We start from the raw sequence: 23,328 nt of genomic DNA on the forward strand, positions 1-23,328 counted from the left end.
CAAAGTCCTTATGCCTTATCCTGTTCGTGCTTTTATTTTGAAAGTAATCAACTTCCCTATTAGTGAAACTCCAGGCTGGATTATTGATGTACTGTACAGCTTCCTGCAAATAGATAAAACAATATCCACAAGTACTACTAAAGCATACCAGGTAGTGTACGATAAGTCATTATCGGGCATAATTATTGATTAAAGTGTTTGCTGTTAAATGTGAAAAAAGAAGCAGCTTGGTTTCGCTAACTGCGCAGTGTAGCTAGCGCTGTGTTTATCAGATACAGCACCACGGTAGTGAATGGCTGTAAGATGTTAGCTGGATGTAAATAAATGCTATAAGCTTGGTAGAAAAGAATATGCACAAGCCGGGGGTGGAAAATGTGCCCTACTCAGGTTAGTTAAACCTCAGTCCTTACATGAAAACTTAAGTTTGTGAGTCAGCGGTGTCAGCTAACAACTATGTATAAGAGTTGTACTTTTACTTTGTCCTTTCATTTCGTGGCGACGTGAGCTTATTGAAGTTGATTTGACTGGATTTGCCTCTTTGCCTGCCAGGTGTGGACTCGATGGAGGACAGTGAAGAGCCACTGGACAGCCAGCAGTTAGGCCTCGGAGAGAAGGAGGAAGAAAGCTTCAGGTTGGTGCATGGGTGTGAAAGATGAACAGAGTCACTGTGACAGGGTTAGCTTTGTGTTTCTCTGGGAAGGAGTGACTGTATTAGAAAAGGCTTTAAGCTATCAGGTAACTAGCAAGCTTTGCTAGTAATTTGAATTTATAAAGTGTTGGGGTGAGACACTTAGACATGCACTAGTGCAAAGTAACACAGTTATAAAACATTAGAAGTTCACTCAACATAATGGAGTACAGACTTGTGTATCAAAAAATCCCTTAAAAAAGCTCCTAAAGTCACAGTCGGCATATGAAAAAAAAAAAAAAATCAGGGGTCTAGTTAAGTGACGTGTGGACAGTAATTTAGAAAATGAAATTCGTGCATTCAGTATGACTTGAAAGTAGAGCGCCAATGAGGTGCATATAGACAGATGAAGCCGGGCACATAAACTCCAGTTCCTGGCTTCAAAAGCTAATGTCCCAATTCATACCAACTGCTCACGGTATAAAGGTAATTGTAATTAAGCTATTTGGATGTTTTAACCTTTACTGGGAATTTATGCTTTAGCTGTAAATTTGCACTGTAGCTACATCATAACTGGAAACCCCTGTGAAACCATACAAAGTAAACTGGACAGTTAAACAACAATTCTCTAGAAAATGTAACTACATGTGGGGTCAACGGTGTCCACAGCTATGGTGATTGATCTGAAAGTTAGGGAGTATCTCACCTCAGCTAATGTACTCAGCTAAACCTCTCCATCATGCCTGTGGTGTATTTTTTAGTGGAATTTTCCATCTTTTATTAATGGTCTGTATGATTGACTCAACTCAAGTGGCCAGTACAGGAAGTGCTTTGTGGTTTGTTTGTTTGTTTTTTCTTACTTGCTTGATTTTTCTAGCCCCGTGGTTTTTAGTCGGTTTTGGTGAAAAGTCTTTAACATTAGATATCAGACATCCAAAAACAAACAGAGAAGAAATATTTCAGCTTTCTACTTGAATAATTTGAAAGCAGGAAAACGCTGTTGTGCTGCAGCAGCAGTGATCTACTTTTTGTAAATGAACTCAGTCTTGCAGTGGGATGGGATGAAATGTTGAATGGTGCCCAAGTTGCTTGGCTTATTTATATTAAGAAACAACAGAACATTTTCTTGCTGTTCTCACTATATTGTACTTCAGCTCCAGCCCTTTTCCCACATGTCTTCTTTGTGGTGTTTCCACTGATAAGGCATTTCTGTCTTGTGTGTTGTGGTGTTGTTTCAGCCAGTTGAGCTTCTCCTTTTGTTGGCCCAAAATGACATAACCAAGTTTAGTGGTAAAGCTGGTTAAAAGATGTATTCCTTTCCTTTCCTCTCTGCTGAGCTGTGTTTGTCCTGCTTTTCTTACTGTATGATGCATTTCCACATTAGCTAATGTAAGGCTTGTGATAATCTGGCTGCCTGGTGTTGCTCTCAGGACTTCCAGACTTTTCTAGAAGGATGTATGTTTGTCCCATTTGGGTTAAATGTGCTCCAAGACTAGACACAGTCCGCTGTTTGCCAGTAAACAAATATGACATTCTGGCAGGTGGATTAGGTTGCCCAACAATACATACCTAATGCGGATTTGAGGGAAAAAAAAGCAATGTGTTGCTGGTGTTCTGCACAAGGAAAAGACAGCTGAGTGCCTGACGGCTTACTTAACGAAATGGGACGTGTTTCCAATCACAAATGCAAGTTGATTTCCCAATGTTTAATAGGACTAACCTTTAGACATTTAACAATGAGATTATAAACAGTTTTCAGAACACAAAGACAAATTGTGGGCAAATGAACCAATTCTCTAATCACTCTGTTCAACTCTGGAGCACCTAAACCCCCGAGCTGGGATTTTCCTCACTTCACTCATTGTTTTGATTTTACAGAAGGAGGACTGTGGCTCATTTGATTCTCTTTTTACATTTCTATTTTGTTACTTCCAATATCTTCCATTACCATTCGAGACCACAGCCGGCTCAAGCAGGCCTCACAGTTTTGGACCAGGATGGATGAAATTACTCGGCTGTTGGGCAGCATAGAGCGCACACGCACCGAAAGTGTTTCCACACAGTCGACAGGCAGCAAACTGGCCCTGCTCCATCGGCTTCACCAGCTGATGACCTGCGTCGAGGACTTGAACCCCAAAAACGAGCTGCACGAGAAGGTGGTCAAGACCCTGGATTACGCCTTCCTCGTCTGCGGCAAGAGAGCCAACAAGCCGAAGAAGGACAGCTTCAGGTGGAGACTGATGCTGCCTGCTCACCTGCCTCTGTTGATGTTTGAAGCAGGAGATTTTATCACTTTAATGAGTTTTTACTTGTTGCAGTAGTGTAGCTTGTCTTTCCCTGTGTGCATCAATATGCTAAAATGTGGTTTTAGAGACAGCTGTTGTATTGAAACTCAGCAGTCATTTTGAAATGCCTCCATGGATTTATCTGAGCATTTAACTTTAAATTATCTAAATTTCTGTGGGATTTCTCTGGGATATGAGAAGAGCATCAAAATCAAATATGATTTTTTTTTTTTTTTTTTTAAACTGCTTGATAGTTTGTGACTAATTAGTGTATTAGAAATCATTTATATTACTTGATTTTTGTGTTTATATTTCTACATCTTCTACCAAAACATCCTCATATATTGTAATTCAGGAGTGTTCCATCGCTCTCCTTTAATGCTTCTGATCAGAGAGGCATTTTTTGTCTCACTGTGGACACATTTTAATATTGCGGAAAGCAACACTGAGAACTCATTGTGGCTGGCGTGATCCCATTGCAACATGACCTGTAGTTGTTGTCTGGCTTCAGGCTACAACCAGAGGCCAACACAAGACCCTGTTGATTCTTGCTGAGTGAAACCATCCAAGAAAATGCAGTCTTTTAAATTTAATTCATACGCTTTTGTTTTGTAAGTGTGAAAATATTATTCCATATTATGAATGTTGCAAGTTTGGGTTCAAGGATGACTAATCTGATTATGTGTCAATTGCATCAGCCTGGCCTGCTTACGGTAATTGCACAGTGCTGATATTGTGACAGCTTTTAAACCTGTGTTACGGGCTCGTCTTTGGTTCGAGATAAGCTGAAAGGACTTCTTTGATTGTGAAGCTTAAATGATATGCTGCAGCTGAATGTGTGTACAACGTGGACGCAGCCATCCCAAGTCCCATCTGTGAAGCCTTGAGCTGAGTGTTTAGCTGCTGAAGCCACATGTTGTATTTGTATCATCTAGTGTCACATGTTTTATTGTAGTGACCTGTCAATTACATGTTATGTTTTAGGATGCAGCCTCTTCCTAAAGTATATAATGCTTTAGTGCTCCTGTGACTCTAATGGGGAGCATAATATACAAAGTGAACATTGTGTTGTCTTAAGAGAAGATTTGAAATTTGTGATTGAGACCACAAAGGCACCAGGAAAGAGTTTATTGAGGTCATAGTTCAGGTCATCTGATTGGACAGTTACCCATAGACTTCTTTTGGCATCAACAGAAGTGACCACTTGCTGGCTGTGGGTGTAAGAGATTTTCATACCGGCAAAAATAAAGACATAATTTAAGATGGTCTCGTTTGTTTTAAAGGTTGAATGTTGTACATGATATCTAGTTCAGGGGTAGGCAACTCCAGGCCTCAAGTGCCGGTGTCCTGCAGGTTTTCAATATCACCCTGGGTCAAATTATGATTTTATTACCAGGCCTCTGGAGAACTTCAAGACATGTTGAGGAGGTAATTTAGCAACTTCAATCAGCTGTGTTGGATGAAGGACACATCTAAAGCCTGCAGGACACCGGCACTTGAGGCCTGGTGTTGTCTACCTCTGATCTAGTTGTTTACTTCAGACTGTTTTTAATTTCCTCTTCTGTGCCCACAGGCTGCACATGGTGACATGGAATGTGGCCACAGCTGATCCTCCAGATGATGTGACCACACTTCTCCACCTGAACTCCCCAAAGAACCCTGACCTTTACGTCATTGGGTAGGTGATGTGATGCACAATGCATCTGTATAAGTGGATAAGAGGCCGACTTACAATCAGAGCTCTCTCTCTGTGTGTGTGTGTGTGTGTGTGTGTGTGTGTGTGTGTGTATTAGTCTGCAGGAAGTGTACTCTGGCCCGTTGAGGTTTGTGTCAGACGCTGTGTTCGATGACCCATGGAGTTATCTATTAATGTCGCTTTTAGCGCCACAGAAATACATCAAGGTAAAAAATCTTAGAAAACACCCACACATGCATTACAGTGTATGCACACTTTCACAGGGTCAGGAGAACACAGTTTGTGCTGTGTGTGTTTCAGGTGTCGTCCATAAGAATGCAGGGCCTGCTGCTGCTTTTCTTCTCCAAGCTGGAGCACGTCCCCTTCATCAGAGATGTCCAGGCGACGTACACACGCACAGGCCTCTTTGGTTACTGGGTGAGAAATGCTGAACTGCTTTATTATTTCACTTTTAGACAAAATTCAGATTAAAAAAAAAAAGGATCTAAATCAGTCAGATCAGACAGCTGTGTTAGGGCTGTGCGATATGACCAAAATTTCATTTCCTGATAATGATATATATCGCAAAATAGTGCATTTTCTTTGTGAGTAGTTATTACATGACATGCTGCAGGGAAAAGCCTGTTTTAACGTTTGATAACGTTTATTTTGAGCACCTGATGGCTCTTTTTTGCTTCTCATCCGTAAACTCTCTCCACATTCTTTCACGTGATTCTTGGTTAGGTGGCCGTAGGTGGTAGAAGAGGTTTGTCGTGTTTGAGTCTGTGGTGGGGACCAGTTTGCGGCATAATTTTTCATAGTACAGTTTTCTGGTCCGTGTCATAACAAAACCATGTCCATGCTACAGAGGTAGCCCCTCGTTTAGGAATAAGGTCCTCGACTAGTCTTCTGTTTGGAGCTAACTGGTTATGCCTCATCTTCACTGGCCATGCTGGTATTCTCTGTGCCTGCATCCACGTGGTGACTGTAAGCACCATTTACAGTTACTTCATATTTTTATTTGAGGTAATTTGTTTGATGCATATTCAGAAATTTGATGTTTGAGAATAATGTATATAATTTCAGTTATTTTGAAAAGTCTCAACAGGATCTTGAGCTTTATTATGAAAAGTTTGTGAAAAATAAACAAGCAGACGGTGGAGCCACACGATGGTTTTACCGTCTTTGTTGCTAACGAAAGTACACGTAAAAACTGTTGCTTGTCTGTCTGTAGTGTGGTTATTTTAAATATAAGAGAAAGGGAGAACTTTAAGAAATTAATATAGCCACTACAGTGACCATCATAACGATGAAAAAATATTGCCGTAAACAGTTTATTTTGCGACACCACGAAACAAACGATAGCGTAATATGAAACGATAGATGTTTTCATATCGTCATCCGATATATATTGTCCTATCGAACAGCCCTAAAATGTATTTTGTGTGGTTTTTTGTTTTGTTTTGTTTTTTTTAATCTGGTGCCTGCATTGGTCCCCTCAGGCTTTAGATACTACTCATCTCTGTTTGGTTATTTGTTTAAAGGTGTATTAAAATTATTATTTAAAAGCAAAACATTCTAGTACTTTGGGAAAAACTATTATTCAAAACAAGCCTCTGCCTCCAAAATGTTTAATTAGTGGATTTAGAATGTCTTCTTTGAGTCTGTCCTCATTGTGAACAATGCAGGCTTCAGGTTTCCTCCTTCCTTTCCTTCCTATTCGTGTTGGATGCCTGTTTAAGGAAAGCCTAAATCAGTTATAGCTTATCGTGGTGTCACAAATCCCGCCCACAGATACTGACCTTGAATTCAGATTTTTGGTCAGCTCAGAGGAACTGTCTACTTTCAGCTGGATGAACTTGATCATCATCATTAAGCAAAGCTCATACTTCCAAGAGAAGTAGTGCTGGCCCCTTCATAGACATTGGTTTGTGTACTCCTTTCACTGTCATCGTTGGAGCTGGTTTTCTGTTTCACATGTGTAAACACCCTCTAATGTGTAAAACTAGCACACTTCTTCTTGAAATGAGGAATTGAGTAACATGTAGGAACATATATCAAACCAGATCCCACTTTGTGAACTCCAGTATTTTGTTTGGTTTTCAAGAGGGCTTCTGCATTCATTACATGAGGGTCACCAGCTGATGGAGGACTTGTGTGTCTCTCGCAGCTTAAAAACTGAACAGAGTATGGAGTCTAGTTCAACACATTCACTGTTTTTCTCCTTTCTCAACCCTGTTTCACTCTCAGGGTAATAAAGGCGGCGTCTCCATCCGATTATCTTTCTATGGCCACACGCTCTGCTTCCTTAACTGCCACTTGGCTGCTCATATGAAGTACGCCTCTGAGAGGGTAGATGAGTTTGAGTATATCATGGACACGCAGAGCTTTGACTGTAAAAGAGCTCCAACTATTGTTGATCACAGGTGAGAAGATGCACAGGATACAAACTGTGATTCACCTGAACGTTTGGGATAAGAAACGATGTTGAAGCTTCACATATCTCACCAAAGTCACTTCTTCATTATTCTTTCATGTGTCACCGTCCTCCTCTCTCTCTTTTGCCCCTCTCCTGGTCAAGATTGGTTTTCTGGTTTGGAGATCTCAACTTCCGAATTCAGGACCACGGGATGCACTTTGTCCGCATCTGCATCGACAAGCAGAACTACAGCCTGCTGTGGAGCAAAGACCAGGTGTGGCCCTTTAAAGAGTCTCATAACTCCTGATCCTCCATCCCACATAGCAGCCTCAGTGATGTGACCATGAAACATGTGTGTTGTTGTTTTCAGCTGATCATGATGAAGCAGAAGGAGCAGGTGCTGCAGGAGTTTGAGGAGGGGCCTCTGGACTTTCAGCCCACATATAAGTTTGACCGTAACTCTGAATCTTATGACACCAGGTAACACAGAAGAAAACATCAACATAAAAACCATGAATCATACTCACTTTTCTCTTTGCTCACAGTATGCTGTATATGTTTTTATCTGTACCTCTTTCCAACTTTACAGACTCTACAACACATGGTTTGGCTTTAAGTAAGAGTTCAGAATCCATTTGTCCACATTTCCCTCTTTCTTCTTAATACATGTCATTATCTAGCATGTAGTTCACCTAACTGAGCTTCACTATGTGTGTGTACACACTACTTTTAACATGGCAGTAAAAGTAGTGTCATGGGTTTTTTTTGTTTAGTTTTTTTAATGTGGTAAGTTAAAATGTCATTCATGTGTTTAAAGGCTTACTGAGGATTATGTTTATCTGTAACATGCTGCACATTAAACAAACACACAGGAGGTGTTCAGGCTCCTTTCAGACATGTGCTCCTTTCCTGCACTTCGTGTCTTAAAGAGCACACTGCCCATGTTTCTCTAAAAGTTGGGACAGTGATCTGATGATGTGGGTTCTAGTAAGACTTATGTGTGACTTTCAGCACGGCACATGAATGCAGTCACATCAGCTGGATGGGCTTGCAAAGAAATTTCTGTTGCACGTGTTTGTCCTGCATCTCCACTTCTTCAGTACACTAAAAGGCATGATTCTTCTGGTGAAAGTCCCGATCATCAATAACACGAGAAAAAACAAAACAAAACGGTTTGACACGCCTGCTTGTAGTTTCTAGCTCATGATCTTTGGACAAACTAATATCACAGACAGCTTAATATGCTCCTGTGTATCAAAACAGCAATACACAGTAAACATTTCAATGCAAGCACTGGCCAATAATTAAATCAGAGTGTTAAACACACTGTTAGTATATCTCTGGTTTTTGGAGAGGCACACAGACCTCTCCAAAAAACACTAAACACATTTCATCTGCAGTCAGTTCTCCCTCATTTACTTTTCTCTACATTTAGTATTTATTACACATCAAATACAGTAGGAAAGTCTTCACTGTGACCAAGTTTATGAGTCAACGACAGATCAGATTAATAATGTGTGTAGCTTGTTGAGCTAATTGTGGGAGTCTTTCATCTGATTTTATTTTTTTATTTTTTTATTTTATTCCTGCAGTGTCACACAGCACCAGAAACCATCACCAACTTATCCAAACCAGGACAGTTGGATGTGTTTTTCTTAGGCAACACTTCATTAATTACTGCTAATTACTGCTGTGTACTTCAGTTCAGCTTTAGCTGTTTTTAAAGGGTAAACTTTATTAAAGTTTATAAAGTGTGGAGGGATTCTCAATACTACATGTAGGATGTGACATTTGCAAGTGTCCAAGTGTCTACCAAAGTATAAGCACCTTGGTCAGAAATCGAGAAATGACGTCCATTGATGTACTGCCCAATGTTGGATATAGCACAGCTGGATCAGTGTTATTAGACCACTTAATTAAAGTCTAATGAGTAACATTAATCAATCAATCAATCAAATTTTATTTATATAGCACATTTTAAAGACCGAAGTACACCAAAGTGCTTTCCAGTAAAATCATGATACAGATAAAAATCACAATATAAAATATAAATTACAGATATAAATAAAATAAATAGAATATAAAATAATTACATAATCTAAATGCAACGCCAGATGTAAATTACCCTAATTAGCCTTGAATGCCAGGTTAAACAAATACGTTTTTAGACGTGATTTAAAAGACTGAATAGAATCTGATGCGCGAATATGAAGAGGAAGAGTATTCCATAACCTGGGTGCGGCAACGGCAAAGGCACGGTCTCCTCTGGTCTTCAGCTGAGACCTAGGTTGCACTAAGAGCAGCTGGCCTGGTGATCTTTGTCTCTATAGCCCTAAGAGAGCACTGAGGAGATCAGCTAGGTAGTCAGGTGCCATATTGTTTAGGATTTTATAGGTAAACAATAAAATTTTAAAATCAATTCGATATTTAATAGGAAGCCAATGTAAGTTGGCCAGAACAGGGGTGATAGAATCATACTTTCTAGTGCCGGTCAAGAGACGTGCTGCGGCATTTTGGACCAGCTGCAATCGCTGAAGAAGAGAAGATTGTAGGCCCAAGTAAAGAGAATTACAATAATCCAGTCTTGAAGTGATGAACATTAATGTAAGAGTTACTCCTAATGTAAGAGTTACTCCTGTGTGAAAGAGAGCCGTCACTTTAACAGATTTATTAGCCAGCAGTGTGTCTGAAAGGGGCTGAGCAGTCTAGGAAAGACAAACCTGGGGTTGTGTTTGCAAAGCAAAGACTGAAATGCTTGTTCGTGCTACAGATTTTCATCTGCGCTCACATTACGGCAGCTGTTAAAGGTACACTGTGGATGCTTTGATCGCTACGGGCACCTGAGAGCAAAGTTTTAATTTTGCGTGCATTTCCCCGAGAGTGCATATTCCTGCTGATAGGTGATTGAGATAATGAACCAATCAATTTAACACAGTGCAGGCAGAGGCAGACAGTAGCAAGAGTTTTAGCTAGCATAAATTCCTGTTTGTCAAAAATGATATATATATATATGTATGTGTATGTATATATGTATGTGTGTGTATATATATATATATATATATATATATATATATATATATATATATATATAGATATAGGAAGAGATATATCTCTATATCTATATATCTATATATCTATATATATTTATCTATATATATTTATCTATATATATATATATATATATATATATATATATATATATATATATATATATATATAGAGAGAGAGAGAGAGAGAGAGAGAGAGAGAGAGAGAGAGAGAGAGATATTGATTTGCTCTCCTGATATTTAGACTGTAGTATTGATATTTTAACCTTTGTTTTGTGTATGTATATGTATGTATATATATATATCATTTATAAAAGAATCTCCACAGGGTACCTTTATGTATCATCTCTACATTGATGCAAATTTAACCTACAGCATTAGCTTTCAGAATGTGTTATATAAATATGATGTGCGTAACATGGATGGCTATAAATGCATGTTTTGGTAATACAGGTACTACCATTGTGGATAATAGAGTGTGTTTGATTATAACGGGGTTTCAGTCAGAGTTGGCACTCTGTATGATGGGGGGTTTCTGGGTGATGGCCAGAGGTGTGTGTTTGGTAAGGGAGGAGGATGGGGGATGAGGGGTAAAAATAGGCATTTTCAAACTGATACCTGACGGTCCTTTGGTGACAGTGATGGCCTTTGTACTGTAAATAAAAGGTAAATGGACTGATTGTTATATAGCGCTTTTCTACTCTCCCGGAGTACTCAAAGTGCTGTATACAACATGCCACATTCACCAAATCACACCCATTGTCACAAGCACTGACACTAAACCAAGTGCTTTTTTTCTAACAACATTCACACTCCGATGGATGCATCGGAGAGCAAGTTGGGGTTAGTATCTTGCCCAAGGATACTTGGCATGCAGACTGGAGGAGCCAGGGATCGAACCACCAACCTTCTGATCAGTAGGTGACCTGCTCTACCTCCTGAGCTACAGCCACCCCACAGGTTCCTTTAATGTGACCTGAAAAAAAAAGTGCTGCCAAGACAGATTTGTTTCCAGCTATGAAGAAGAATTTGAAGGAGAAAATGAGTGAGGAGGATTTTGATATTTCTGTCATTTCTGACATTGTTCTTTGGTTTCATATATGTGCACAAACATGAAGGGTAAAATATTTCTAGTGCCCAAAACTGCAGTTCCTCCAACAACCGTTTGGAGGCTTGCTCCAAAAGTTACTCAGTCCCCATAGAGACTCTTGGGTCCTGTCCCAACTTTATAGCATTATAAAACAGGTTTACCGAGGCCTAGTATTCTTAACAAACAGCAGTTCAAAGAATACATCAGTGTGCTGGTTTTCTTGTACCTGTGAAATTCTTTCCAGTTACCCTGTCACTGAGGTCCTGGCATGTCATTTGCTGCCTGAACCTTTTATTCTCCCCAGCCCCACATCATATTGGTATAAGGCACTTCAGCCAGGCATGTGCCTCATACCAACGCAAGTTCTTGCTTTAAACACTTCACTTTGTCTGACAACTCAAACCGGCCTCTGCTCTCTGTCCATCTGTCATCTATAAAAACTACCTTTCCAGCGCTAAGAAGCGTAAACCTGCCTGGACTGACAGGATTCTGTGGCGACTCCGACCCAAAGCCCTGCCCCCGGATGAGGAAAATGAAAACAAAGTTGGGCTAGATGCAAAGAAGCTCAAGCAGCTGGAAGAGGACATGGAGTACCCCCTGAAAATTAGACAGGACGTGTACACCAGCATCATGGAGTACAGCATCAGTGACCACAAGCCTGTCATTGGTATCTTCACACTGGAGGTGAGAAACTGGAAACTGTGACTGTCCAGATGCAGTCAGTCACCTTTCAGTCATTTGTTTATGACCTGAATTATTGATGTAGGTCATCAGTTGATTGTATTGTGTATTTATTGTTTACACTTTTGGAGATGATGTAAATCGTCATCTTTATTATAGTGTCCCACTAAAGGTGAGCATGCAGGATGTGATGGGAAACATCATTTACTGCTCAGTGTAGAGGTAGATGCAGTTATAACTGGGGTATTAAGCTGATATTTTGAAATATCACACTCATTTCACTGTACAAATAAGTTTTGACAACCCATTCTAAAAATAAAAATTCATTTTTAAAGGACCAGTAACGGAATACATGTACCAGCGTTACGTATTTAAAATACAAAACATGAGTAACTGTATTCCATTACAGTTACCTTTTAAAAAGGTGGTATTCAGAATACAGTTACTTTGTTGAAATAAATGGATTACACGGTGGTCTTTTTCTGTTTCATGTTAGGTTATGCCCTCTCTATTTTTGGTCATTCCATGCCGGTGGAAACCCAAACAAATCACGCATTAAGAGGCTCTAATGCCTGTGTCTTAATCTCTCGGCCCATGTCACCTCTACTCGCGGTCCGCATAATGAAGCGAAGAAATATTTTTAAAATTTATTTTTCAAAAAAATTGTTTAATATGAAGGCAATAGGCAGAGTGTTACAGGCATAGCCGTAAAGAATGTAGCCTCATGGGCACTGTAGTTCGTGCTGCAGGGAGAATGGACTGCTATACCTGTTATGTGTCTGTGAGCGTGAGGGAGGGAGAAAAAGGAGCGTCGAAGAGTACGAGTTGTCACCGACCAGAAACTGGAGATGGAAGCATTTAAATATAATAATAACCACTGCAGCCAAAAAGAGTGCCCGAGTGCCCAGTTGTAAGCAAGCTATTAAGACTCGACTGTACACTGTGTTTACAGTCGTGTTTTCCTCCGAAACAGTAAGTTCCGTTGGAGCAGCCTTTCAACGCCTCTTTCTGTCTCTCGCTAGCAAAGTTGACCAAGACAACAACTGTTACTCATTTTATATTAAGATTTACAAATCTAGTTGGTATTGGTATGGCGAGTATCCTTCAGTAATAGTAATAAATCACACAGCAATAGTACATTCATGTAGTTGTAAAAAGTTTGATAATATATTAAGTAATCGAAAGTATTCAGAATACGTTACTCTCATTGAGTAAGGTAACGGAATACATTACAAAATACATTTTGGAGCATGTATTCTGTAATCTGTAGTGGAATACATTTGAAAAGTAACCTTCCCAACACTGGAAATGAATATGGTTCCTTAGCAGTCCTCTTTTTTGGGGGGTTCTAATGATTACCTGCACGGTAATATTGCACATATAAGGTAACCGAAAGCACTTGAAACTATAAATTTATCTGAAAATTCTTTATTGTACTTGTAACTTAACTTGACATGTCATTTTTCCCATAGACATCCATACAACTGAAAGTGTTTTTGTATGGAGAAGAGTCGCCCCCTGCTGGCCATTAGATACAAAACAGGTTTTAGATGCTTTGGCTTCACACTCTTCTGACAAAGTGAATGTGACTTCGATACAGTTTCTTACAATCACCTCTAACTATGCATCATAGATTTTGTTATGATAGGGTGACTCTCTTATCCCTCATTTGAAAGCTGTGTGGGTCCTCTTGTACAGAATGTGGTTTCTAACTTGGACTGTTGATTTGTGTGTGCCTCCAGCTGAGGAAGATGTACGAGACTCCTCTGGTGCGTCTGCGGGCAGAGGGCGACTGGAGCGCAGATATTGATGCCATGGTGGTCTACAGCCCTCTGCAGCCATTCCCCTCCAGTACTTGGGACTGGATCGGCCTCTATAAGGTTGACAACTTATAGATATATTTCACTGCTGGCTGGTTCAGTGTGCTAGTTGAAAGTCTTCATGTTTGTGTGAATTTTCAGGTTGGTTTCAGCAGCGTGTCAGACTACATCACCTACACGTGGGTCAAAGACGACGAGGTGGCCTTCAACGAGGAGGTTATACAGGTGGTAACTCATGTCTGAGTGAGTGGGACTGCAGTTTGAACACGAGCCGGAGGAAAAGTGCAGGTAACTCTCAGGTGATGGAAATGTTCTTGTTTCTGTAGGTTTATGTAAGTAAGGAGGAAATCCCCGTGCAGGGAGGAGACTGCGTGCTGTGCTACTACTGTAATGCTCTGAAGTGCATCATTGGAATAAGTGAACCATTCCAGGTAATGATTTGGAAATAATACATGAAAAGATATTGTCTTTTCTTTGGAATTACACCTTAAAAGGATTTTCTGCAGTATTGTTCTCATGTGGATGAAAGTCAGCATCAGTGTTATCTGCTCATCTGTCTTTTAGGTCCAGGCATCTAAGGTAGCCATTGAGGAAGGCATGCTGCCTGAAAGGATCAATGGACTCGACAAAGCTGTGTCTGGTGATGACTTTTAGAACTGAAGTCAAATGTCATAGATTTGGGAAACTGTAAGGTTTTCTCTGTCGCATTTCTTAACCTGCAGCTGAAAAAGCAACTTAGGAACTGTTCTATCTTTTCCCCATCTGCATCACTGACCTCTCTAATGCTACCAGTGAGGCTGTTTTGTTATTTACTCCTCAGCAGTCAAACGGATTAAAATGGAAGCTCACATTTAAATTGGCATCATGTTGAGCAAAGAAATTTTACTCTTCTTTTACTTTTTATGAGTAAAAATAAATAAGATGGAATGCTTAGATTTTACCAAATGTGTTTGTGTCATGATGGATAGGTGAAGAATATTTTAGGGTTTGTGATACTCAAGGAAACGGTTAAGGTCTGATTATCCACAAACCACTGCAGATACAATTACTCATTCTTGTACTGTGTTTTTTTTTTTCCACACGGATCCATGCATTCACTCCACCAAAGTTATATCACTGAGTCCACCCAGTGGACCCCCCTCCACACTTGCAGTAACTACAGTGGTGTTCAGAGCCATTGCGAACCAAAGTTTCATGTCGCACCACTGTTTTTGAACTATTTTGCAACCCACAAATATTCACCTTGAGTGGTTTTCAATTTGAAGGTGTTTTCAAGACTTAACAGCTCCTCTGGGTTTATGCTTTATGGCTTTTGCCACAAAGTGTAAAAAAAACAACTTTTCACTGAAATTAAAGTATCTGACACTTTTGTTCACATCTCCTGATGTGCAGAATATCACAAGTCAAGTCTTGCATAGTCCAAATGTGGAGGCACATGAAAGCTTGGCTTTGTACTTGGTCTGAACACACTATAATGCTGTGGGAGGAAAAATACTCACACCTACTCTTAAGAATAGGTTCGGCTCCAACTTCACTTTACTGCTACTGTAATGAAAAGGAAAAGGGAACATGAGTTAGCAAAACCCACGGGCCGTGTTTGTTTGAAGGGCACCATGGTCACGTTCAGACTGAGTAGTTATTCTGTGAAAAATGAGCATTCAGCCTCCACTGCTTACTACTTGGAGACGAGTATCCTCGATGCCAGTGTTTGATTCTACACTGCTAAGTTTTTATTTCAATGGCAAAGCCGGTGTGATGCCAGACCAGCTGCTTATACATTAAAAATGTCTTAATTTATGGTTAGATAATGGCTAGTTAGAGCAACCCCTCAGATGACAGTAGTCAAAAGAAGCTCTACGTCCACAGTCATTGCATGTGACTCTGTAGAGGTCTGCAGGACCAGACAACTTAAATTTCCTTTCCACTCTTCTTTAAAGCAGTACAGACTTAAAAGGAGGAACTCCTTTTAAAATAGACACAGAGTTTTTAGCTGTGTAATCTGTACTGTCCTGAAAGCATCGCTGACGTACGTAAGCTGGATCTAGTCATGATTTTAAATGTTTCCTGTGTTATTTAAAATATTAACCGGGCTTTTGGAATATCCAGCCCTGTGACTGTGAGTGCTATAGGGAGGTGAGATGATTTCGTAGCTTTGATTTTTCTCTTCTCAGTGTTTTAATGAACTTCAGTTGCTCCTGGAGGACTTTAAAGCATAGCCGTATAATACAACCTTTGGGGGGGGTTTTGTGTTTTGTTTTTTTTTTAGCTGTGGCTGATTTTTTTGCTTTCTGCCATCCACCTTCTGGAAGGTTCCAGTTTTATATAAGAAAAACAAATGATTCCTGTCATGACATGGTTGATTGTGACATCACAGCAAAATGCAGACCTTCAAGAAATGTTGCACTGTCTACTGTATTTGTAGGCTCTCATGGTATTGTTTGTGTGATTCAATACTATAAATAAATGTGTAGTTTTGATTGAACTATGTGAATTCAACAAGTGCCTCTGACACACCGCTTTACATTTACTGTACTGTACTATGCTGCTTAACTTTGATACATGCATTGTAACATTGACTTGATTATTTAAAACATAGCAAAATGTTTGTGGCCCGTTGGAGATCTTTTTGATGTGTACATATATTGCTTTGGTCTGTAGAAGCATTTCCTGATCTGGATTACTTTAGTTTGAAGCTTTAAAAGTATCAGCTGTAGAGGTGTCTCCCCCATCTCTTGAATTTAAAGAAACTAAACTGGCTTGTGATGCTCAAAGCACCGGTAAAAAAAAAAAAAGAATGTTTAATACATACATATATAAATATATTAGGAAAACTCTGAAGCAAATTCTCTTCCCAGACATTATGACCCAATGTTAGCTAACAGCACACTTCCTTTAATTGGCAGATGTAGACAAAAGAAAGAAAATAGTTCCTGCTCACTGCTTGCAGTGACGTTTGTGGATGGTTGTAAGGAACCAGATGCTGCTGCTGAGTGTTAATACCAAATTAGCTTTTTGAGATTCCAGGTTCCACTGTATTCTCAATAATGTCACATTTCTAAAACTAGGAAACCCACACCAAAATAATCTAGATGAGTGCTATAGTCCAGGTGAAATATGCGAAAATATGCACACTTGATTTTTAGAGGGGATTGTCCCTTGAAGTATTGCTGTTTTAAACTTTGAGCTACCGAAATATTTGTTGTGAATGTTGACGTTATTGACTTGTTGGAATCAGTTATACTTGCAAACATATATACATATATCAGTAAATATACATGTATGTTTTAACTGAAGGGTGACTTATTTTCTGAAATGCCAATGAAACATACTGTAGCAGAATGCAAATAAATTTATAGCTCTGAATATGCAAGATTAAACCACTGCGTTTGTTCTTGGTTCAGTGGGTGTCACTTGTCTTTTCAGTTTCAAAGTGCATCTGCTGTCCTCATTTACAGCTTATACTTGTTTTCGTGGACTCTGCTAAAGTAAAAAAAAGAATAAAAAAAATCAGCTCCTGAGCTTTAAAGGTGGTTTTGGCTCACAGGGATTACTTACAAACACTGAGCTCATTAAGAGAAAATTTAGCATTTGTTTAAGATGAGCACCCACAATTGTCATCTAAAACGTAATATTATTTTGGTATGTAACATTTTTGGAATCTTTAATGCTCAGTTACATTTATACTATCACCGTTTATTATTTCTAATTTAAATGATTATGTTTCTGCATTAAATTTCTTCTAGTGGTTCTGAATTTCCTTCAAAGTGACTGCTTTGACTGACAGGCTGGCTGACAGTTATCTGCAAGGCCTCACTGAGTCACTGAGCTGAACCACTTAACTGTGTTTGTTCTGTCAGTCTGTCTTGAATCAAATTTTAATTAAATTAATTGACAATGGCTTGCTGTGTGGTACAGACCACCGAAGAAGTTTAGGCCTCAGTTTTTCTGAGTATATGGTCCATCACTTAGCACTAATTAGCAGATATACAGTGCACAGCATAAATGAGTACACCCCACTACATTTGTCAGAAAACCTTTAGTTTCCTTTCACAATCAACATTTCCTATGAGATACTATACTACAATATACTCCCACAAATGTGGGCCATTGATTGCAAACAAGATTTGTGAATTTGCACACACAAAGTGATTTTTCCAAACAAATTAATTCAAGCCAATGTCGCAAAAATTAGTACACACCAATTATAGTCTTAGGAGAAAAGCCACACTTAAGACTACAAAATTCGAATTAACAGTCATTCAACCACAGGTGAGTCTAATGAGTCATTTAAGAGGTGTCCAGCAAACAGGTGACGATAAAAGGGAATTACTTAACAAAGAAAAGCCCTGCCCATTTCATGCTGCAGTGATGGCTCCACATGGAAGAGAAATGTCACAAAATCTGAGAAAGGAAATCATTTCTTTACAGAAAAGGGTGAGGGTTACAAGAAGATCAGCAAAGCTTTACATATCAGTCAAAATACTGTAGTAAAAGTGATCAAAAAATTTAAGAAAGATGGAAGTGCAACCATCTTACAGAGACGTCCAGGCTGTCCAAGGAAGTTAACATCTCGACAGGAGCGACTTCTGATGAGAAGGGTTGAAGAAAATCGCCATGCAAGTTCACTGCAGATAGATAAAGCAATGGAAAGCCAAACTGGAGTGACTGTTTCCCGTGACACCATACGGCGCACACTGCAGAGGAATGGCATGCATGGGTATTGTCCACGAAGGAAGCCTCTCCTAAGGCCCATGCACAAAAAAGCACGCCTAGAATTTGCTAGGGCCCATGCTGAAAAAGTTGACGACTACTGGGATTCTGTACTCTGGAGTGATGAGACACAGATCACTGTTTTTTGGAACTAATGGTTTCAAAACTGTATGGCGTCGTAAAGGTGAGGATTTCAAAGAGAAATGCATGGTGCCTACAGTGAAACATGGCGGTGGCAGTGTCCTTATGTGGGGCTGCACAAGTGCTGCTGGTGTTGGGGAGCTGCATTTCATTGATGGTATCATGAACTCAACAATGTACTGCTCTATACTGAAGGAGAAGATGCTGCCATCACTCAGTGCACTTGGTCGTCGTGCAATTTTCCAACACAATGATCCAAAACACACATCTAAAGCTTCTATTGCATTTCTGAAGAAGAACGGGTGAAGGTGATTGAATGGCCAAGTATGTCTCCTGATCTGAACCTAATCGAACACCTGTGGGGAATTCTGAAGCAACAAGTTGAGCATCACTCTCCATCCAGCATCCACTCTCTAAAAGCGGTTATTCTTGAAGAATGGAAAAAGATAGATTGCAATATGTCGCCAACTTGTTCATTCCATGCCTAGAAGACTTGGTGCTGTCCTTGAAAATCATGGTGGTAATACAAAACACTAGATGTAGTAGTTTTTGTTGTGGGGTGTATTCATCTTTGCTTCAACCAATTTGAGTAAAACTGAAGATTTTGTGATTTTAAGTTATATTATTAACCTTAATTTCATGTTATGGATATAAAAACAAGTGTTCAATAAAACTCAGCCTTGTGAACATTTTTGAAACTGTTCTTTTGTTCATTGAGCTACTGATTAAATTTCTACTTTTTAAAGGGGGTGTAGTCATTTATGCTGAGCACTGTATGTCTGTATGTGGGAGATGTGTGGTTTGCTTCCTAACCAAGCTTTCTAGCCTTAGATGCCAAGTTCAAACTGACTTGACTCATTCAAATCTAGTAACCCTCACAAAAATGAGGGCTGAAAGACTCATTTGGAAGCAGAATATGAAACCATTGGTTGATGTTACAGTTCATGTATTCAATAAAAAATAGCTTTATGGATTTTTTAAATTAAAAAACATTAAAGCTGTGGGTGTTTTTTTTTTTTCTTAAATTTTTTTTAATAAATACAGTCAAAATAAGAGATTAGGCTATATCTTTCTTTTCACTGTTAATCTGTTAAGTATGGAAGACCAGGAGAATCATGTGCATTAAAATATGCATTAGTTATTAATGTCATTTACAAAATAATTTAATTCCTTTAATTTATTTTATTTATCCCTTTATATGTATAAATTATAAAATTCATTGCTTGATCATTCAATGGACAATATAAAGATACTTCTGCCCTCAGCTGAATGTCTCTATCCGGCTTATGCAGAGAGCTAAACATTAAATGGTTTCAGTGAACACTCAGGAGACCGTGTTGCATTCTTCAGAGCTTTACTGATTTGCGCCATTTGTAAATACTTTCGTTCTTTTTAAAAAAGATTATGACTTTTCAAGAGCAACAGATGCAGTAATTGTTAGAGACAGAGAAATGGACCTTCCCTGTCGAGTGCTGGGAGAAAAACTCTGGCGCTTCCCCATTAACACACTAGATGGCAAGGCTTTGTCATGAGAAGATCAAGGATAGACCTATATATTGATCCCATTACTTACAGAACAAATATAACAAACTTAAAACATACCTCAGAAATACCCAAGGGACAGAATAATAATTTAAATACAAATACTTCAAAATGAACTATTAATCTATTCATAAATACTTCAAATGAAATAGATTTTAAGGAAAGGGGATTAAACTCAATCACAACCTGATTTCAAAAAACAAAACAAATAAAATGATTCAAAAGTCTAATTATGAATAGAGATTTATTTCCAAAATGGCAATTCCAGTCTTCTGTTTTAAATGTATTTCTATTTCCTGTTAGCTATGGGAACAACTATCATAGTAGCTCATGTATTAGATTTGGTATTAACTATGGGTTGAGCTAACAGATTAACTATCAGATTAGCTTTACCATGTTTCCTGTGTTATTCAAAATATTAACTGGGTTTATGGAATATCTAGTCCTGTGACTGTGAGTGCTATAGGGAGGTGAGATGATTTTGTAGCTTTGATTTTTCTCTGAACTTCAGTTGCTCCTGGAGGACTTGAAAGCATAGCATGTATAATACAACCTTTTTTTGTTTGTTTTTTTTGTTGTTTTTTTAGCTGTGGCTGATTTTTGCTTTCTGCCATCCACCTTCTGGAAGGTTCAGGTTTTATATAAGAAAAACAAATGATTCCTGTTGAGGTTGATTGTGATGTTACAGCAAAATGCAGACCTTCAAGAAATGTTGCACTGTCTACTGTATTTGTAGGCTCTCGTGGTATTGTTAGTGTGATTAAATACTATATATAAATGTGTAGTTTTGATTGAACTATGTGGATTCAACAAGTGCGTCTGACACACCGCTTTACATTTACTGTATTGTACTATGCTGCTTAACTTTGATACACATATCATAACAATGACTTGATTAAATTTAAAACATAGCAAAGTGTTTGTGGCCCGTTGGAGATCTTTTTGAAGTGTACATATTTTGCTTTGGTCTGTAGAAGAATTTCTACAGACCAAAAATGCTAAATGCTCACATTTAGCATTTTTGTGATTACTTTGGTCCTTGGAAAAAAAACAAACAACATAAACTACCCATGTGGTCAGATGTAAGGAACTATCCGATTGGTTGGACAGGCTGGGCTGTCAGGACTTTTGCTAAGGACACCTTTTTAAGAGGAGTGTATTCTTTTGTATAAAGCATACTCTTTCCATACTCTTTCTTGACAAAAAGTTAAAGGGATTAATCATCCATGTGGCTGATGTCACTATACAGGAGAACAAGTTTGTTTTTTATGAAAACTGCTGATCTCAGACCTGCACATCTTCTGATTTCAACACTGCATATCTGCAGTCAGCTGCATCAAGAACATGATATTTTCTCTGGCAGCTTTAAACCCAATGTAAGATAAAAGGTCTTCACTTGTATGTTGAACTAAAAACTTTAACCTCTAATTCTCTCACTGTGTTAAATGTATTTAATCTGAAGTAGTATAAACTTGACAACATATCCCCGTTTCAAATTGAGGCATTTTATTGCTTTTTGATAAATACTAATCTCTTGTCAGAAACATATGTTTCAAAGTTTGTGCTACAAAAGATATGAAAAGGTCTACAAAAGAAAGAAAAATGCACTGTTTAAATGCATTCAAAACACACAGAGCTCTGTAGGGGGAATGTATGAAAAGAATGCATTTCTGAAAACCATTGTCAGTAAATCGTCAGCAGTAATATTGATTTATATAGTGTAAAATGCTGATGGGGAATGTTTTTCCTGCAGAATAAATAAAGCGCTTTATATTTGTTATGCAAATATAAACAACTGGTCACAGAAAAGGACAAAGAAATTACAGAACTACGGTCAATGCTGAATCAGGAGGCTGCACTTCAAAACAAAGATGCCGTACAGAAACTCCACAGATGTGAGTGGAAAAATCGCGACCTCAAAAAGCAAGCAAGCAAGCAAGCAATTTATATAGCACTTTCAGATCAGCCCCCAGCTGAACACAAAGTGCTGTACACTTGACATGCCAAAATGATACATTGAACATGTTAAAAAATAAGAAAAATAATAATATAAAATAAATAAAATATATATACAAAAATGATTATTAAAATGACATTAAAATAAATAAAATTAGCACAAATAGCAAAAACAATAATAAAATAGAATAAAAAAATGATGATGAGAATTACATTTAAAACAATAAAATCAGCACATTAGATCAAAACAATAAAATCAATAAAATCAGGGTCAGACTGTGTCATATGCCAAGGAGTAAAAATGGGTTTTAAGACGTGTTTTAAAAGTGGACAGTGAAGGGGCCTCTCTAATGTGCTGGGGCAGATTGTTCCACAGATTAGGAGCAGCAATAGAGAAGGCCCTGTCCCCTCTGAGCTTTCTCTTGGACCTGGGTACCTCTAGGAGCAGCTTGTCAGCTGACCTGAGAGACCTGGGGGGTGAGTAAGGATGCAGAAGCTCAGAGAGGTAAGTTGGGGCAAGACCGTTTAAACATTTAGACACAAACATGAGAATTGAACTCTAAGATATACAGGCAGCCAATGGAGTGAAGCCAGGATGGGAGTTATGTGCTCTCTTTTACGAGTTTTGGTTAAAAGTCGTGCAGCAGAATTCTGGACCAGCTGCAAACGAGAGAGAAGATGCTGACTAACTCCACAATACAGTGCATTACAGTAATCTAGACGACATGAAATAAAAGCATGGATTACCGTTTCAAGATGCGGCCTGGATAAAATAGGTCTTATCTTTGCCAAGCGCCTTAAATGATAAAAACTGGACTTGACAGTAGCCCTAATTTGACTGTCTAATTTAAAATCACTGTCCATCTTAAAACCCAGGTTTGTAACAACAGATTTAAAATACTGTGCCAGGGGTCCCAAATCAATAGCAGAGGGTTCACAAGGTCCACTAGGACCAAACAGAATCACCTCAGTTTTGCTTGAATTACACCTTAGAAAGTTTAGGGACATCCAAGATTTAATGTCTTCTAGACATGCTAGAAGTGGCTTAATAGAGAAGGCCTCTTTCTGCTTCAGAGGCAGATAAATCTGACAGTCGTCAGCGTAGCAGTGGAAGGATATTCCATGCCTTCTGAGGATGGTTCCCAGGGGCTGTAAATATAATGAAAAAAGCAGAGGCCCTAAAATTGAGCCCTGTGGGACCCCAGACTGAGAAGTGGCAGAGGAAGACTCATAAGTTAACACTAAAAGTTCTGTCACAAAGATAAGACCTAAACCATTTCAAAGCAGTACCACGAATGCCTGCAAGATGGTGCAAACGAGACAGTAAAATGTTG

At 38.8% G+C, this 23,328-nt stretch overlaps 1 protein-coding gene and 1 long non-coding RNA gene across 8 annotated transcripts in view; one reads left to right on the top strand and one right to left on the bottom strand.

Annotated features, from left to right (window-relative positions):
* On the top strand, positions 1-17,015 carry inpp5ka (inositol polyphosphate-5-phosphatase Ka). Of its 7 annotated transcripts, none has more exons than XM_005461017.4 (15): positions 1-151; positions 550-631; positions 2,592-2,858; positions 4,487-4,591; positions 4,707-4,815; positions 4,910-5,026; positions 6,839-7,014; positions 7,170-7,281; positions 7,378-7,487; positions 7,597-7,623; positions 11,597-11,828; positions 13,568-13,705; positions 13,787-13,870; positions 13,972-14,076; positions 14,210-17,015. In XM_005461017.4, the coding sequence occupies exons 2-15, from the start codon at positions 561-563 to the stop codon at positions 14,297-14,299; spliced, it is 1,743 nt and encodes a 580-aa protein (XP_005461074.1). In that variant the 5' UTR covers positions 1-151; positions 550-560; the 3' UTR covers positions 14,300-17,015. The 7 variants fall into 7 exon arrangements, 6 of the variants coding, with proteins under 6 accessions (XP_005461074.1, XP_019223140.1, XP_019223139.1 ...); XR_003213882.1 differs by lacking the exon at positions 1-151 and adding an exon at positions 182-387 and having other exon boundaries at positions 13,787-13,888; positions 14,210-14,228; XM_005461016.4 differs by lacking the exon at positions 1-151 and adding an exon at positions 184-387.
* The window catches only part of LOC112842177 (uncharacterized), a 19,885-nt gene continuing 11,267 nt past the window's right edge, over positions 14,711-23,328 (bottom strand). Inside the window, exon 2 of the long non-coding RNA XR_003213883.1 lies at positions 14,711-22,464. This is a non-coding gene — a long non-coding RNA (uncharacterized LOC112842177). The remainder of the gene's footprint in view (positions 22,465-23,328) is intronic.

Source organism: Oreochromis niloticus, linkage group LG14, assembly GCF_001858045.2.
Source record: "Oreochromis niloticus isolate F11D_XX linkage group LG14, O_niloticus_UMD_NMBU, whole genome shotgun sequence".
NCBI lineage: Eukaryota > Metazoa > Chordata > Actinopteri > Cichliformes > Cichlidae > Oreochromis > Oreochromis niloticus.